The sequence below is a fragment of the Ailuropoda melanoleuca genome, chromosome 15, assembly GCF_002007445.2.
Source record: "Ailuropoda melanoleuca isolate Jingjing chromosome 15, ASM200744v2, whole genome shotgun sequence".
In the NCBI taxonomy this organism is placed as follows: domain Eukaryota; kingdom Metazoa; phylum Chordata; class Mammalia; order Carnivora; family Ursidae; genus Ailuropoda; species Ailuropoda melanoleuca.
In genome coordinates, this window is record NC_048232.1 from 31396884 (window position 1) to 31412654 (window position 15771).

Genomic DNA, 15771 nt, shown 5'->3' on the forward strand with positions numbered 1-15771 from the left:
AGCAAAGGGAAAGAACCACTCTGGCTGGCTCACCAAAAAAAGGCAAGTCCTTTATAGAAAAAAAAATGAATAAGGTGAAAGACATAGGAGGGACAAGACAAAGTGACCTTAATTCTAGCTACCATTTACTGAACATTTGCACTGTGCCTGGCCGTTTACTTGTTGTATCTTGTTTAATTCTCTTAACAACCTAAGAGGTAGATGCCGTTATGATCCCTGTTTTACAACAGAGGAAATAAGACCCAGAGTAAGTGATGGGTCTAAGACTCAAATCCACATTTTTCTATTGTATTCTTTCTCCCCTTGATTGCTAAGTTGAACTGATGCTCAACTGAGAAGCAGCAAGTATAAAGGAAGATCACTGGACAGTGAGGAGAACCGGAGTCCTGTCATTATCTTGAGGGGGCTGAGGTGGTGAGGCACAGAGGCTGGGCAGTGGCTGTGCACAATCGATACTGCCCAGGGTTGCATGTCCGGAACATTAGCACGGGATGCTACGTGAGGACACCTAAGCTGGTCTTGGGTGGAGGAGAAGGAAGTCTCTGGAAGCCTGCCACAGAGAAGGTAAGGTGCCATCTATGTAGGAAACAGCTGTGGCAGGTCTCAGAGGCAACACAGGTCATGGGAGCTGCAAGAAATTCAGGCTTTTGAGTGCGCAGAATGCAGGGCTGGGGAGAGAGGAGGCCAGGTCTCGAAGGGCTTGGTGAGCTCTGCTTGACATCATCCTGGAGGCAATGGGAGACCCTAAAGATCATTAAGCAGTGAAATTTTTTTAAAAAGTGCTTAAAGCAAGTCGAATGCTGCAAATTTGCCTCAGGTGAGGTGGGTCTTGGTGTCATTCAATTAGAGAGAGAACATAGGAAAAAGTGCAGTGTGTTTGGACATGTGAGTTTGAGGTGTAAGCTCTCCATGTGATGTCCAGAATGGAGCTGAACTGACAGTCTCTTATTTTCCCACATAATGCAATTCTGAAAACTCTCACGAAACGAAATATGTGAGAGACCAACATCTATATGTCTGGAGAGCTTTAAAGGAGAAGTCCTGAGACATTTGTGTTTATGATGCAATTGTAAATTTTTTTCTTTCCTTTCTAGACTGAACACAGAGTTAACTAGCTTAAGTCTAATTAGCTCTTTATTGAGGCCAAAGATTTGCCCTTTTGGGTCTGATTAGTGACTCCTATCTGTGGGTCAACTCTGTGAAGTTGATGAGATCTTCACTTCGGGTTGCTAATCGTATCACTTTTATTTTCCAATTTCCACTACCTTTTCCAAAATAATAAAGGCAAATCATGAAATCAGGGAGGAATTTGGTGACTGCCTCATAATTTGCCCTCAGATTCTAGCTGAGAGACTAGATTCTTCCGGGAGGTCCTCTCGAATGCATCTGTGAGCTGGTGCTACTTCTCGTGTTCCCACAAAGCAGCACCATACTTTCCTTACGCTGTATCCCTCACACTTTACTGTAACTGCTCACTTACTGCATTTTATTCTATGTTTTTTAAAGATTTTATTTATTGACTTGACAGAGAGGGAGCCAGAGAGCATAAGCAGGGGGAGCCGCAGAGGGGAGAGGGAGAAGCAGACTCCCCGCTGAGCAGGGAGCCCGACGCAGGGCTCAATTCCAGGACCCCGGGATCATGATCTGAGCCAAAGGCAAATGCTTAACCAACTGAGCCACCCAGGAACCCCTCATTTATTGCATCTTAAAATTATCTTTCTGCCACAGGCAGGAGCCCATTAGCTTTTTCTTGATTGTATTCCCAAGACTTGGCAGAGTTTTGGGTGCTCAATATGTTTGAAATGAATGAATCCTCAACTCCATGAAGTAGGTATTATCATCTCCCTTTTGAAGATAACAAAACAAGCTCAGGTAGGTTGATATTTGTTCAAGGCCAAACACTGGTAAGTGCTTGGAACCAGGACTGCATCCAGCCCTTCTAACCTCAAAGTCTGTGCTGTCTCTCTCCTTTGACTACTAGCAACTGCTTTGATGAATAATTTTTAACTGATTTGACTCTACCTGAAAACAAATACACAATGCCACCAGTGAAAGGAATAGGCATATCTGCGGCAAGTGCAGACCCTGTCGGACACCTGTGGCGGCCATATGAGGAAACGGTGTGGACAACTGGAAAGAGACTGACTGGGTGCCTACTCTCTGCTCTGTAGTCCGGCTCTATTGCTTCACCTGTGACCGAGATGGTAAACCATGTTCCCGGGAAGTTGCACTAGGTAACATGGTCCATATGCATGCCCCATAAAGGATTTTTTGACATTTAGAAACTCTCAAAATGTGCTGTGTAATGTAAGCCCACGAAGAGTAGAAAGGAGAATAGGAATTAGTCTGGAAGGTCTTGTGGCTCAGGGTGTCTCCTTTACGAGTGTGCTCTTCTTGAGGAGGCCGTCCTGGTCACCCTCTAGACCTTGACATCCTCTACTTCCTTCAGGGCCTTGTCTTCTGCCTGGCATTTATCACCGTCTAATGAATGATTCATTTTGTCAAAGATATTTATTTCGTTTATTGCCAGTTCTTTCCACTAGAATGTAAGACCAACAAGGCCAGAGGGCAGAAATGTCCATCTGTTTCATTCTCTGCCATTTTCCCAATGCCTAGAATAGTGCCTGAGACAAAGTAGGTGCTCAGTAAATAGTTACTGACTTACCTGTGTTCATCACACTATCAGCAATATTTTGAAAGGCATCACTAAGTTCAAAGGGCAGTGATAGTAATAGTAATGAGAGGATAACTCCTTCCTGCCTGCAGGGTGAGAAAATCCATGGGATTTGGTTTCAACTGACATTACAGTGTCTTGGTCCATTGGGACTGCTATAACAAAATACCATAGACTAGGTAGGTTATAACAATAGACACTTTTTTCTCACAGTTCTGGAGGCTGAAGTCCGAGATCAAGGTGCTGGCAAATTTGGTGTCTAGTTAGGAAAAGCCTCTGGCTCAGAGAAGGCCATTATTTTTCCTGTGTTCCACTCCTAATACTATCATCTTGGGGTTAGGATTTCAACATATGAATTTTGGGGGAACACAAATATTTAAACTTAAACATGGCACTCAGCCTTCAAAGGATGTTCTGATATACTTCCTAAGATCTGTGAACATAAAGCAAGCTTATGATGGAGACTTTCGCTTTCGTCACAAAGAAAATTGGACATGAAACTGTTTTCCTCCTTTGTGAGAGAAGTCATACCTCTCTGCTTACAAGAACCAGCCTAAGTGCCGCAAAAACAAATTCCATGGGACACTGTCAATGCCATCTTGGGGGAGAGAAAACATCTTGCCTTGGTTTCTAAAAGCCATGAAGTTGAGTTGAACTGGAGTTGAAAAAACAATCTAAGAATGACAGCTCTTGGACCATAGGAGCAGAAAATTCCTCAGCAGAAGAAAATTTCCACCTTGTTTCCTGTTCTTTGGGATCTCTTGTTGCCTAGGTTGTTAATTTTTGGCTGTAAGTCTGGTATGGAAGAGTGTGTGGGTTTGGGTGGTAGAAGGTCTGCACAGAGCTGGTTCACCCTAGATTACCTATGCGTCTATTGCCAGAAAAGTAAGTGGTTATAATAAATTGTTACGAGATTTATATATGCACATGAAATGTGACTGCTGGCATGATTGGTCTGTTGTGTTGGTGCTGAACCTTTGCTTTCTATCCAGTCCTGAAAAAGTCATTTCAATCCTGAGAACAATGAAAACCTTCATTTCCCAAATTAGACAATCTATTCCTTAAACACACACACACACAGAGCAAACAAAACAGATGCCATCACTTCCAAGCCCTCCAGAAGCTGAATTCTATTTCCCTAGTAGTTATTTGCCACTTTGAGCCTGGGAGGAAAAATACCCTTCTCTTGGCAGGTTTCAGGCTGGCTGCTCCGGACGCCGGGGCACCCATCATTAGGAGGAGAAGCCACTGCAAGACCCCCACCTTCGCTGGCACCTGATTCTTGGGGTGATAAGAATAAGGACGAATGGTTTGAGTACACATCATTGGCTAGATGCTGCTCTCTGTGCTTTAGGTATTCTCTCATCTGTTCTTCACAATCATTCCAAGGTGGGGGTTAGATAATGTGCTTTTACAGTGAGGAAACTGAGGAAAGTAACTTCCCAAGGTCACATGGTCAAGAAACTAGAATTTTCATCTAGGCCGTCAGACTCCAGAACTTGTGTTCTAAACCTTGATATTAGGCTGCCTTTCATCCTTATTTTCACATAGGCCACATTTCTAACATTTCTTTTTAGAGGTACATTTCTTTATTAATAAGGGGGATCTTGGCCAAAACATGAAAGTAATGAAGATAGAAGTGGAGGTGTTCTGACTGCGGTGGGAATGGGAGTGGGTGGGCTGTGTGCCTGGATTCCTCGCTCCACTACCGTTAACTCTGCCCTCCTGGCTCCTACACACACATCAGTCTTCTGAAGCCACCTTTCATCAGCTTCAGCTTCTCCTCCCTCTAGGAGGTCCTTACTATTAGTCAATCCTCATTATTCATGGACTCGGTATTTGTAAATTTTCCGAACCGCTACGATATTTTTGTAAAGCCAGAATCACTACCTGTAGGCTGTCCTGGTATTCGTGGACATGTACGGAACACTGAAGAGTTTGTTGCCCAGCACGCATGTCCCCAGCAGAGGTGGGAAACGCTGATGGGTTGCCTTCTTGTTTCAGGGACTATAAACAAGGGGTTTTTTTGGGGGGGAGTTGGTTTATTTAGTGCCATGTTTTCCAAATTTTTGTGCCCTTTTTAAAAAAAAATATTTATTTATTTATTTGACAGAGAGAGAGAGCACAAGCAGGGGGAGTGGCAGGCAGAGGCAGAGGGAGAAACAGGATTCCTGCTGAGCAGGGAGTCTGATGCAGGGGTTCCATCTCAGGCCCCTGGGTTCATGACTCGAGCCAAAGGCAGATGCTTAACTGACTAAACCACCCAGGAGCCCCTCAAACTTTTTGTGCTTTTTGTTGGTGATTGCTGTTTAAAAAGCCCCCAAACATAGTGCTGCCATGCTAATGTTCCCGGGGCAGAAGCCTGCGCTGTGCCTCCTGGAGAAAGCACATGTTAGCTGAGCTTCATCCAGGCATGAGATACAGCACGATAGGCTGTGAGGTCAATGTTAATGAGCCAACTATATTAAATATATATAGAAAATATACATGTTAAATAAGGTATCTTTTAACAGAAACACACATAAAACAAGGTTATGTATTGATTGACTGACTAAAATGCTGTGACCAGACCAACTCCGTATTCCCCCTAGCGGTCCCCAGCAATCTCTAATTCAGTGTTGGTGGCGACTTTCTGCAATGCAACTACCATGAATAATGAGAAATGACTGTAGTTATTTATTGAGAGACTTCTATAGGCCAAATTAACTCTAGTTCTCAACAACTCTGNCTAGCGGTCCCCAGCAATCTCTAATTCAGTGTTGGTGGCGACTTTCTGCAATGCAACTACCATGAATAATGAGAAATGACTGTAGTTATTTATTGAGAGCCTTCTATAGGCCAAATTAACTCTAGTTCTCAACAACTCTGAAAAAAAAGTATCATCTCTAATTTATAGATGGTAAAACTCAGGCCTAAATAATTTGGCAATGTCATTAAACTAGAGGGAGATAAGTGAAGGCNCTCCGTATTCCCCCTAGCGGTCCCCAGCAATCTCTAATTCAGTGTTGGTGGCGACTTTCTGCAATGCAACTACCATGAATAATGAGAAATGACTGTAGTTATTTATTGAGAGCCTTCTATAGGCCAAATTAACTCTAGTTCTCAACAACTCTGAAAAAAAAAGTATCATCTCTAATTTATAGATGGTAAAACTCAGGCCTAAATAATTTGGCAATGTCATTAAGCTAGAGGGAGGTAAGTGAAGGCTGGATAGCATATGGCTCCTCTGTTCCCTTTCCCTTTTGCTCACTTCATTTCTGAACAAATCCCAGGATGCCATATTGTGCAATTCAGCCATATCTATGTCTCACTCCCACTGGATTTCTTTTCCATTGAGTTGGACACAGTACTTCCCCAAAGCTTCTCTCTGCTCTACAGTCACACAAATAGAAACCTCCTTATTGATTCTGGGATAATTTTTTTTTTTGAGCCAAAGTGGTCTATTAAAAAGTTCCTGAGGGAGTTTCTCACCATGTTTCCTTGCCAGCCATCTTGTGAGGTTCCAGGTGGCTGGCTTTTGAGAATGGAGGTTACTGTGTCTCCCTGCTCCACAGTGCTGGGGGCTACTGGTGTGACACTACCCTGTCATTCAGCTCTGCTGAGGTTCCCTGCTGGCCTTCCTTACTTTCCTTTGGCTACTATCCACTGTCCCAGCCCCTTGCTTGCTGTCTATGATCTCCCTCCAACTGTCACTCCAGGAGAGCAGCCATCTCCTTGGGGTGGGGGGCAAGGCCAGATGCTGGTTGTGGCAGCAGGTGAACAAGATGTGCTCCCAGCTTGGGGTCTCCTCTTGGCTTCTCATGGTGTCCTTGTTATCAATGAGCAGGTCCCCCAAGAACGGTCCTATCCCTCATCAGGATATCGCAATCCACAAACTGAGGCCCCAGGTGATTCTCCATTCAGCAGTACTTCTCCCCACACAGTATTCATGCTTCACCAGAGAGCTGGTGCAGTTAAAGACCTCAGTGTCTTGGCAAGTTGCTCATCTCCTGCATGGCTTCCAAGGCTCCAGGGATTGGCTCCAAGTCTAGGAAAAAGCCTTGGGCTTCATACACACTGGCTGCTTTGTCTGCTGGGTCCAGCCACAGGTCAGTACTGCTCTCAGTCGAGGGAATCCAAGTTGCATTTCCAGTGCCATGTGCAATTCCCCTAGGAGGCTGCAGCAGAAGCCCCGCAGGAGGCTGGCCTCCTGTCCATGGACGCTGTCCATGTCCACCAGCACCCACATGGGCCATGGGTGCCAGGCCTGGGAGGCCAGGGAAGCTGGCGTGGGGGCTGGGATAATTGTATAGAGAGCCACATGTTTGATGCTCCAGCCACATCCTCCTCTTTTGTCCACATCTTGCTTCTGGCAGCTACTGGGGTTTAAACTTCCAGGCAGAGAAAAAATATCTTTTAGTAGGAAAAAAGGCAAAGAATGGAGGTGGTGTGGACTTAGAGAAGCAAAAGCAAAATAGATAAGGGTGGAGAGAGAACAGGCAGCATTACCTGTTCAGAAGATGCTGTGGGAGCAAAGGGATAGACCGAGGATGGGAACCCAGAGGAGTAGACCCTGAGATGCACATGTAATTGTTTATATTTTTAAATCATCTTCATGTCTAAGATCTCATTTAACATATCACAGCCATGCTGTGTATGCAGAGGACACATTTTTTTCTACTTTACTGATGAGAAAACTGAGGCATGAAAAGCTGTAGCGATTTACTCTAGGTCGCAAAATTCCATTTTATTCCATGTTCAGAATAGATTATTTATATCACACAGCAAAATTCAGAAGTTGCTTTCCTGGTATTTTAAATTTTAAACCAGTATCATAAACAGTCTATTAGGAAGGAAAGATATTTTCCTTTATTTTATACTTGAACCATATGGCTATTACAATATTTTTTTTACTTAACCACAATTTCTCTAAATTTCATTGTTCGTGTTGAAGCATTTGACTAAAATATAGCAAAACTACTGTGCCTTTCAAGGGGGTCAAAATGTTTTCTGTGGATGGAAACGTGTCATGTGAATAAAGATGAAAGCAGCTTTGTTGTACTCCTCTTTTGGGAATCTTTTTAGGGATATTACTAAAGTCAAGAATAGATCAGAAATGAAGAAAAGATGGGAATAAAAGAATAGCTTTCATGGAAAATTGAAATCATTCCTTTTAAAGTTCACAATTTCCACCCTGATGATAGATCCCCAGCCTTGCAGGATGGGTTCTTCCCAGATATAAAGGTGACAGCCACGAGAGGATTTTGATGCAACTGTGATTGATGTCAGCAGGTCCAGACAGTGATACTTTATTACAAATTTAATGGACATTTATTAAGCTGATTCAATGGGAGCAGCCCTGGGCTAGATGGGGCTGGGAGATACAAAAGGAAGATGCAATCTATGAAGGTTTGGGGGGCCAGTTAGGGATCGAAATTCCACTGATTTGAGTTGTTGCACACTCGTTCCATGCTAGGTGCTCTCAACGTCATCATTCTGTGTCTGCCTGCCACAAGCCCTGACTGGAACAGCATGATTCTCCCTGATGCAAGATGAGGAGGATATGTGGAGAGATTCGATGACTTCCCCAGGGACAAGGCGGCTGCCCCAGGCCTTTTGTATTCAACTAAAAAGCTTTTGTCACTCACCCAGACAGGAAATAGCTAGAGAATAATGGAGTCACAGCCTAAAGTTGGGACGTGTGCCTAAGATGCAGATTTATGCTTTCACCCATGATAAAGGAATTCAGTATGAGAGCCAGACCCTTGTGGGCCAGTGTTACCTCCTATGCTTCATAGAGAGGACAAAACATGAACATTTCAGTGCTCCTTTAATAAGTGAAGTGGTTGTGGAAATATTTGCAAGGAGGAAACACCTTTTTAGTAGAGAAGTTTCTTTGGTTAGTTAACAGAACTTTTTCTTTCTTGGGTTAAATGTAGTTGCTTCTATTATATTCTGAAGCATCTGGCTCTCCCGGTAGAGACATGTGAGCACTGCCATGGGCCTGGAATGTCTCAAGAGGGTAAGAATAGCCCACAATGAGAGATGACTCCTGCTGTCTTCTGGTCACTGCAGTTGTCAAGAACACTTTGCCTCAGAGGCAAACAGCTCAGGGCCATCTCAGCTCGGAGACAGAAAAACCTACCTCCCATTCCTGGGCTCAAAGCTTTCCGTTTTTATCTGCAGCTCTCACCTTTAAGTCTTTTGTTGCAAAGATACATTTATTCCTGCGAAGATTTTCCACCTTTTCGGAGAGCACAGGCTTCCGATGTCTCCAGCAACCTTGAGTCTGCGACACTCAGGAAACATGGAACGTTTGGACCTGCTTGGATTCCTTCTCATCACCATCAACTGCAACATGACCATTGTGGGTGAGTATAGGAAACAGCTCCAAAGCTCTTGTGTTTTTGTTTTCATCACTTTGCCTGGCCCATTTGTTGGTGGAAGAAAGAGAGCTGAGTGTTCAAGCTTTCTTTTAATTGCTCCCCAGTTCCACTATCATTTAAGGAAGTCTTGGATGTGAGTGTTTTCTCCTGGGGGCTGTTCTCACTGGCATTTGGGTGCTGAGCCTGAAGACTGAAGCAAGCAGAAGGAATATCTTTGAGTAACTCTTCTCTGGTTACCTGATTGGGAGAAGGAAAAATACAGTAAAAATTAAAGAGAAATTAGTGCCTTGATTACACTTCCTTCTTGTTCATCTTTTCCTTGAAGCTTAATTTGTAAGGATTAGTCATTTCTCTTGTGCTCTTTAAGCCAAATCCAAATTTTTGTTTATGTTTTTAAGAAGTAACAATTATTTCTGTGTTTGATGCAGACATGAAAAATTTTTAGAGAAGTATGGATGTCCTAGAAAAAAGGCTTGAGACGGGGTGCCTGGGTGGCTCAGTTGAGTGTCTGCCTTGGGTTCAGGTCACGATCCCAGTGTTCTGGGATCCAGTCCTGCATCAGGCTCCCTGCTCCCCGCAGAGCCTGCTTCTCCCTCTCCCTCTGCCTGCTGCGCCCCCTGCTTGTGTTCTCTCTCCCTCTCTCATTATCTCTCTCTGTCAAAATAAATAAATAAAATATTTTTAAAAGGCTTGAGAAAAGGATTAAAATACACCTATGAAATGGTTGATATTTCTTTTACTCTTTATTTTGTAGAATTTAAACAAAATCAACTTGGTCTTTCAAGTTTGAGTCAATGATGTGATCACATAATTCTATTCTTTGAGCTTAACTGCCTTCATTTATGATAGAGTTTTGTTTTTCTGATGTCAGGTGATGTTTTCTGTATCATGTCATAAAACAAAATATTTGCAGATTGTTTTAACTGAGTCTTAGATGTGTTCCAAAAGAGTTAGCCTGTGACATGAAAATAGGACTTTGACGTTATTTTGATTTCCTAGGGTGGTCTCATTTATTCATGATAAATTGAAGAAAGAGGAACCTCATTATTTCATAATAACTGTAAGAGAGGAAAAGGAATTCCGAATCATTGAGAAACCTGAAAAGTTGAATGTCGTTAAGGAAATTTGATTTCAAGAACCATAAAGCAACCATTAAATAAAGATCTTCTAGACCAAAATAAAGACGACTGAACTATAATCAGCAGCTTGTATTTGCTATACACAGTTACACAAATGTGCTAACATTCTTTAGAAAGCTTATTATCTGCAGACAGTAAGAGCTTATTTACATCATTAATTTGCTCAGCTCAACTTTCTTTCTAGAACTTTCAGTCCAGGAGACATGACCAAAATTCTGAAGTACTGGAGTCAAACATCTTTAGTCTCTAATGCTTCTTTAGAATCTGTCAGTCTCAAAGCATATCACAAACAGCTAGTTCAGCACAGGGTCTGACACACTGTGCGCCCTCCGTAAATATCTGGCAGAGGAGCGAACTAGCCCACGCTGTCGCGGGGACTACCATCCATGCTTACTGACTTCTCAGTCCTGCAGTCTCACCCCTGCAAATCCTTAAAAACTGTTGCTGGAAGGGAGTATGTTTGCATGCTGGTGATGGTGCCCTTCCTGCTTGCTCCTTTCTAGGGAAGCTCTGGCTTATCTTCATGCTGCTGCTGAGGATGGCGGTGGTCGTCTTGGCAGGCTCCCCTGTCTACCAGGATGAGCAGGAGAGGTTTGTGTGTAACACTCTGCAGCCGGGATGCGCCAACGTCTGCTACGACATCTTCTCCCCGGTGTCCCACCTGCGGTTCTGGCTGATCCAGAGCGTGTCTGTCCTCCTCCCTTCTGCCGTTTTCAGTGTCTATGTGCTGCACAGAGGGGCCTTGCTCGCCGCCCGCGGACTCTGCGGACCCGACGGCGGTCGCACCGGCCCTGATCCCTCTGACACGAGCCCTGGGGACGGGCGCCGCCCTCCGCCCTGCAGGGAGCCGCGCCACCTGACCGTGCCGGACTTCTCCTCCGGCTACATCGTCCACCTCTTTCTTCGGATGCTGACCGAGGCAGCTTTCGGTGCCTCGCATTACCTCCTCTTTGGATTCTTGGTGCCCAAGAGCTTCTCTTGCACCCACTCTCCCTGCACCAGCGTGGTGGACTGTTACGTCTCCAGGCCCACGGAGAAGTCCATTATGATGCTTTTCATGTGGGCGGTCAGTGCGCTGTCCCTGCTGCTCAGCGGGGCCGACCTCGTGTGCAGCATGCGGGGCAGGGCGAGCGGGGGCCGGAGCCCCGCCCGGGATGCCCCTGGCCACGCCGCCCTCTGCCAGAGCCCGGGCGCTAGGCCGGGTCAGATGGCCGGCAACGGGGGGTGGCTGGAGGAGGGGACGCCCATCCACCCCAACCTGTGCACTGGCGGGGAGGCTGCCGACAGCCCCAGTGGCAAGTCGGCTGTGTCGGGTCGGATGGGGCTTCCGGACGAGGACGAGAGCGAGGTGCTGTCCTCTGCCAGCGACAAGCCGGCCTCGGCTTGCAAGGAGCCTGGGGGTAGGCCGCACAGAGAGGCCCCCCAGGACCCCGGGGGCGAGGGTCCCACAAGGTCAGAGGAGCACCCCTCAGCGCCTCGGAGCCGCCTGGCCCGGCGCTACCCGTCCTGTCCTCTACAGCTCCCCGATGGGCTGGCCAGCTCCAGATCCAGAAAGTCTGAGTGGGTCTGAACAGGGAAAGCTGGGCGGCTCCGAGGTGCCCTGTCCGGTCCAAACGGAGACGCGCCCGCGAAGGTGCACACTCACTTTGGCCCGTGTGAAAGCTTACGGACCAGGTTCCCGGAGAACATCAACAGGCAGAAGGCGAGCTGGCATGGGACACATGGACTTCATGGGAGACTAATGTCCTCGAGACACAGACTTAATTTAGATAACAATTTCTCTTGACAAAAGCACTTGACTTTCGTGCTTTTGACAATGTGACTGGAAGCTAAAATGATTAATTGGAGAGTGTCAGGCGTGGGATGATGCTACACGCTGGTTTTTTTTTTTTTTTTACCATAGTATGTGCTTAATTAAAGCATGTTGTCTTACATTAATAGAGCTCATTTATGTTTTAATGTTTTCTGGTGAGTTATTATGAAGGGTTTTTTTGTTTTGTTTTTGTTTGTTTTTCCTTTTGAATAAAAGAGGCATCTGATATGCATGTTATCAATAGAGAGACATTAGTTTAACTTCTAATGTCTTTAATAAAATTAATCATGATGGAATTGTAATATCACACCTCATAGTGTTGTAGGAGAAATGACAAATGCAGAAAATCTGGCTCCTAAACAATTGGGGATTTGAGGGGAGGCCTCTGAGGTGGTTTTTCCTGCGAGTATAAGGTGCTGAGATGGAACGGGTCCCCCACATGCTTGCTGTTGCCTCGTGTCTGCTGAGGGGCTGCTTTTCGCTGACGTGAGGGAGCACATTTTTGTTTGTTTTATTTTTTATTTTGAATTGAAGTATAGTTGCCATAGAGGAAACATTTGTGCTGTTGACGAGTGGAGCTAGAGTTGTTACACACATTCTAGTCTGGGTTTCGTCTGTGTCTTGTAGAGAGCTGTACAGGTAAGGCGGCCCTGAGAGGCTTCGTGTTCCAGTGGAGCACATGAGAAACCCTGTTAGTGTTGTGGTCTCACAGTCCTTGTTCATGGTTTTGACTGTGCACTAGAAACAGGAAACTCCCTCATATCTGGAGATGAGCTTCACATAAGCACTTCTCTGCATGTCTCAGTGGCTCTGGTTTGGGTCTAGGAGCTGCCCAAGGTAGAGGTGACTTTGTGAGAGATTTAGGGTTGCCTTTAAGTGCCACATAGATGGGCACAGTGTAGCAGAAAGAGCTACCATGGGACAGGATGCACCTGCTTACCTTATCAAGAGAGGAGGAAAAGCCATCTGGGCATACTTCCAGAATTGATGAATAGCCTCTGGTCTCCAAACACAAAATGGCTAAGGACAGGGAATTGCCCTTCACTCCAGCAAATAATAAAAAAGGTGAACCGGTGCACTCATGAAACCAACGGCCACTTTTAACTGTTCTAAAGAAGACTTTGACAATGACAAACCTGCCAGGATGGAGAATAACAGCCTGCTTGATAAATCTATGGGATGTCAAAGCATTTGGTTAAAACTTAAATAGTCCAAATTGGTTCTGGCATAAAAATATTTGAATAAATGTGCCTATTTTTAACATATGCAGTGAATCTCTCTTGCTCCTCCATTCATTGAAAACAGTGAGCCATGACTCAGACCCTTAGATACTTTGATACTTAGATCAATGTCTAGCACATAGCAAGTGCTCAATAAATGTGACTTTTTGAGTCTAATATTCCTAAAGCTTCCGGGGAGAAATTTGGTTTTTGTCCCTTGCAGCATGCAATTCTGGCGGACCTCCCAAGGTTGGGTATTGTCTTAGAGATATAAGAATTGTCTAGTGTTTCATTACTATTTAAAAATAAGTTCCACAAGTTTCTCAAGCCCCCAGTATTAGCCTTGATAATATTGAGTGACGAAATCAACTCAACACATGGTAGTGTGTGTCCATGCAGGGTGCCTGGACAACAGCTGGGAAAACAAGGTAGCAAGGGCTGCGCCGGGGTTTCCTCTTGGCCGTGTCCCCAGAGAGAACTGGGCAGAGTGTTTCTGTGTTCCTTCTCCTGCTGGAGTCTACGCTTAAGTTTGGGTTTGCAAACAAGTGTGATTTTATTTGGGTGGCACTGGGAAAGGCTGCTTTTGCCTCTCTGCTGATGTCCAAAATCCTGCTATTGGAGAACCAGAGCCTTGAGGTTTCATGGAAAACTGTAAATACTATTCAGAGCAATGGGTGCCAAGAGATAAGGGGAGAGGTAAGGAGAGAAGGGTAGGACATCTGGGTTCTCATCCCATGTCACCATTACCTGGCAGGTCACTTCATCCCTCTGGGCCTCAGTTTCCTTCTCTGAGTGAAGAGGAACCTAGACTAGAAGATTCCTTAGTGCTCTACAAATTTGGAAATTTCCCAATGCCATGTGCCATGTAGAGCTGTCATTTTAATAGTAACAAGGGTTAATTCATTAGACCCTTCCATTGCTAACTGCCTAAGCATGGGTTTTGATAAGATGAGAATGATGGTAAGAACAGGACAGGACGAGTCTCAGAGGAGGGGAAGCTTAGCAAGGACGTTAGCTCAGGTCCTTGGACGTATTGGGGCTAGAGAGAAGAAAAAGGAGGGGGCAAGTCTGAAGAGAACTGACTGAATAGGGCCTAGAATGCAAATCTCTCAAACTTTGGGACTGTCCTTTTAATTGAGGTCATTTTAAATAAGAAAGGATCTTAGTTTAAGTGTCTTCCCGCATGCCTTGTTGTAGTCAAGTGCTTTTGTGTTTGCACAGTGAGAAAGTCTCATTAGATATTGTCTAACTTTCCAGGAACTTTACTTCAGAAATCTTGACAAGCCCATGTCCTGGTGATTCTCAGGCGGTCCGGCAGTGACAGGGCCTCACTGGTGGAATCTAAGTTCCGATTCAACATGTAGTGCAGCTGGCTGGCCGCCGAGACAGGCACGACAGAAAGCTTTTGAGGATCAATGAGATTATGCTTGTGCTTAGTCAAGAAAAGTATTATTTACAGAATTAGTAAATGTGACTCCTTTTTGTAGGGTGTTGGAATCTAGTGTGAGAACCTATTAGGAATTTTCAGAGTGTAAATTTGGTTTCAGGCAAGAAATGAGGAGGAGGGTGGTACTTTGCAGATGAAGAGATGGGGCATCTGGTCTTCTCTGGCACAGACTTGCCGAAGGTCTCCTACGAAGGAGACACTGCCCCCACCCCTGCCCCCCAACCTGAGCATTTCAGGGCCAGGGGCAGCTGTGGAGCCTGAAACCCTGCCAGCTGCATTTTGTTTGCTCTGTAGGATAAATGTTTCCCAGAAACCAAACCGATGTCTCCCCCTCCCCCAACCATTTAAAATGTATGTATATATATTTTTCCTTTCTCCTGTCAATCATAGAACAAACCTTTTTCCTCGGGGAATTTTCTTTCTGTGCTGTGACCTCAGAGAGTGAGAGGCAGACAATAGAGCCGACAGAAGTGACTAAATTTTCTCATAAGCCGAACTTGGGTGAAATGAGTTTCATGGAGAATTCAGGAAATTAAAAGTCAATGCAAAAACTAGATTTATTAAGTAGAGTTTCCTCCCTCTCCAGACAGGCAGAGTAGAGACATGACATGTTTAAAATACTGAGTGATTATAAAGAGTGTGCCTGCCTGGCCAGGACGTTGATTGGCCATTCATTTCCTTGGCCATCTTAAAGCAGAAAGACGCCCCAGGCTGTCACCTGTGTGTCTCTGGTCCTGTTCCTCTCCCTCCAACCCTCTACCCGTCCTCTCATTCTTGTTCCTCACACAGCCCCTGTAACTAAGACATCAGATTTGACACACCAATGGAGCTACACTGATAAACCAATATTTATTGAGTATTGCCTCTGTACCTAGCGTTTAATCTCTTGCTTCTGTTTCTTTCTATGAAGTTAAAAAAAAAACCTCATCATGTGACAGGTCAGCAATTTGGTGGGAAAGAATTCTAGCAAAATGTCATTGTTTCAGTACCACTGTTCAAATCACCCCTCCTATTCCTGTCAACTTTCATTTTCTCAGTGCTGAACTGGGCACTAGAAGGGCTACCTTATGTTGTGGGCTTTGTTGGGAAGCTCAGATGAGAGAGAGTGGGCGT

The 15771-nt window shown here is 45.0% G+C and overlaps 1 protein-coding gene and 1 pseudogene across 2 annotated transcripts; one reads left to right on the forward strand and one right to left on the reverse strand.

Annotated features, from left to right (window-relative positions):
• Nucleotides 1-2419: 2419 nt before the first annotated feature.
• LOC109491186 lies at nucleotides 2420-7184 on the reverse strand (annotated as a pseudogene).
• On the forward strand, nucleotides 5851-12045 carry GJD4 (gap junction protein delta 4). Of its 2 annotated transcripts, XM_034644536.1 has the most exons (3): nucleotides 5851-6762; nucleotides 8130-9024; nucleotides 10682-12045. In XM_034644536.1, exons 2-3 carry the CDS (start codon nucleotides 8922-8924, stop codon nucleotides 11746-11748), a joined length of 1170 nt encoding a protein of 389 aa, XP_034500427.1. In that variant the 5' UTR covers nucleotides 5851-6762; nucleotides 8130-8921; the 3' UTR covers nucleotides 11749-12045. The 2 variants fall into 2 exon arrangements, with proteins under 2 accessions (XP_034500427.1, XP_034500428.1); XM_034644537.1 differs by lacking the exon at nucleotides 5851-6762 and having other exon boundaries at nucleotides 7926-9024.
• The last annotated feature ends 3726 nt before the right edge of the window (nucleotides 12046-15771 follow it).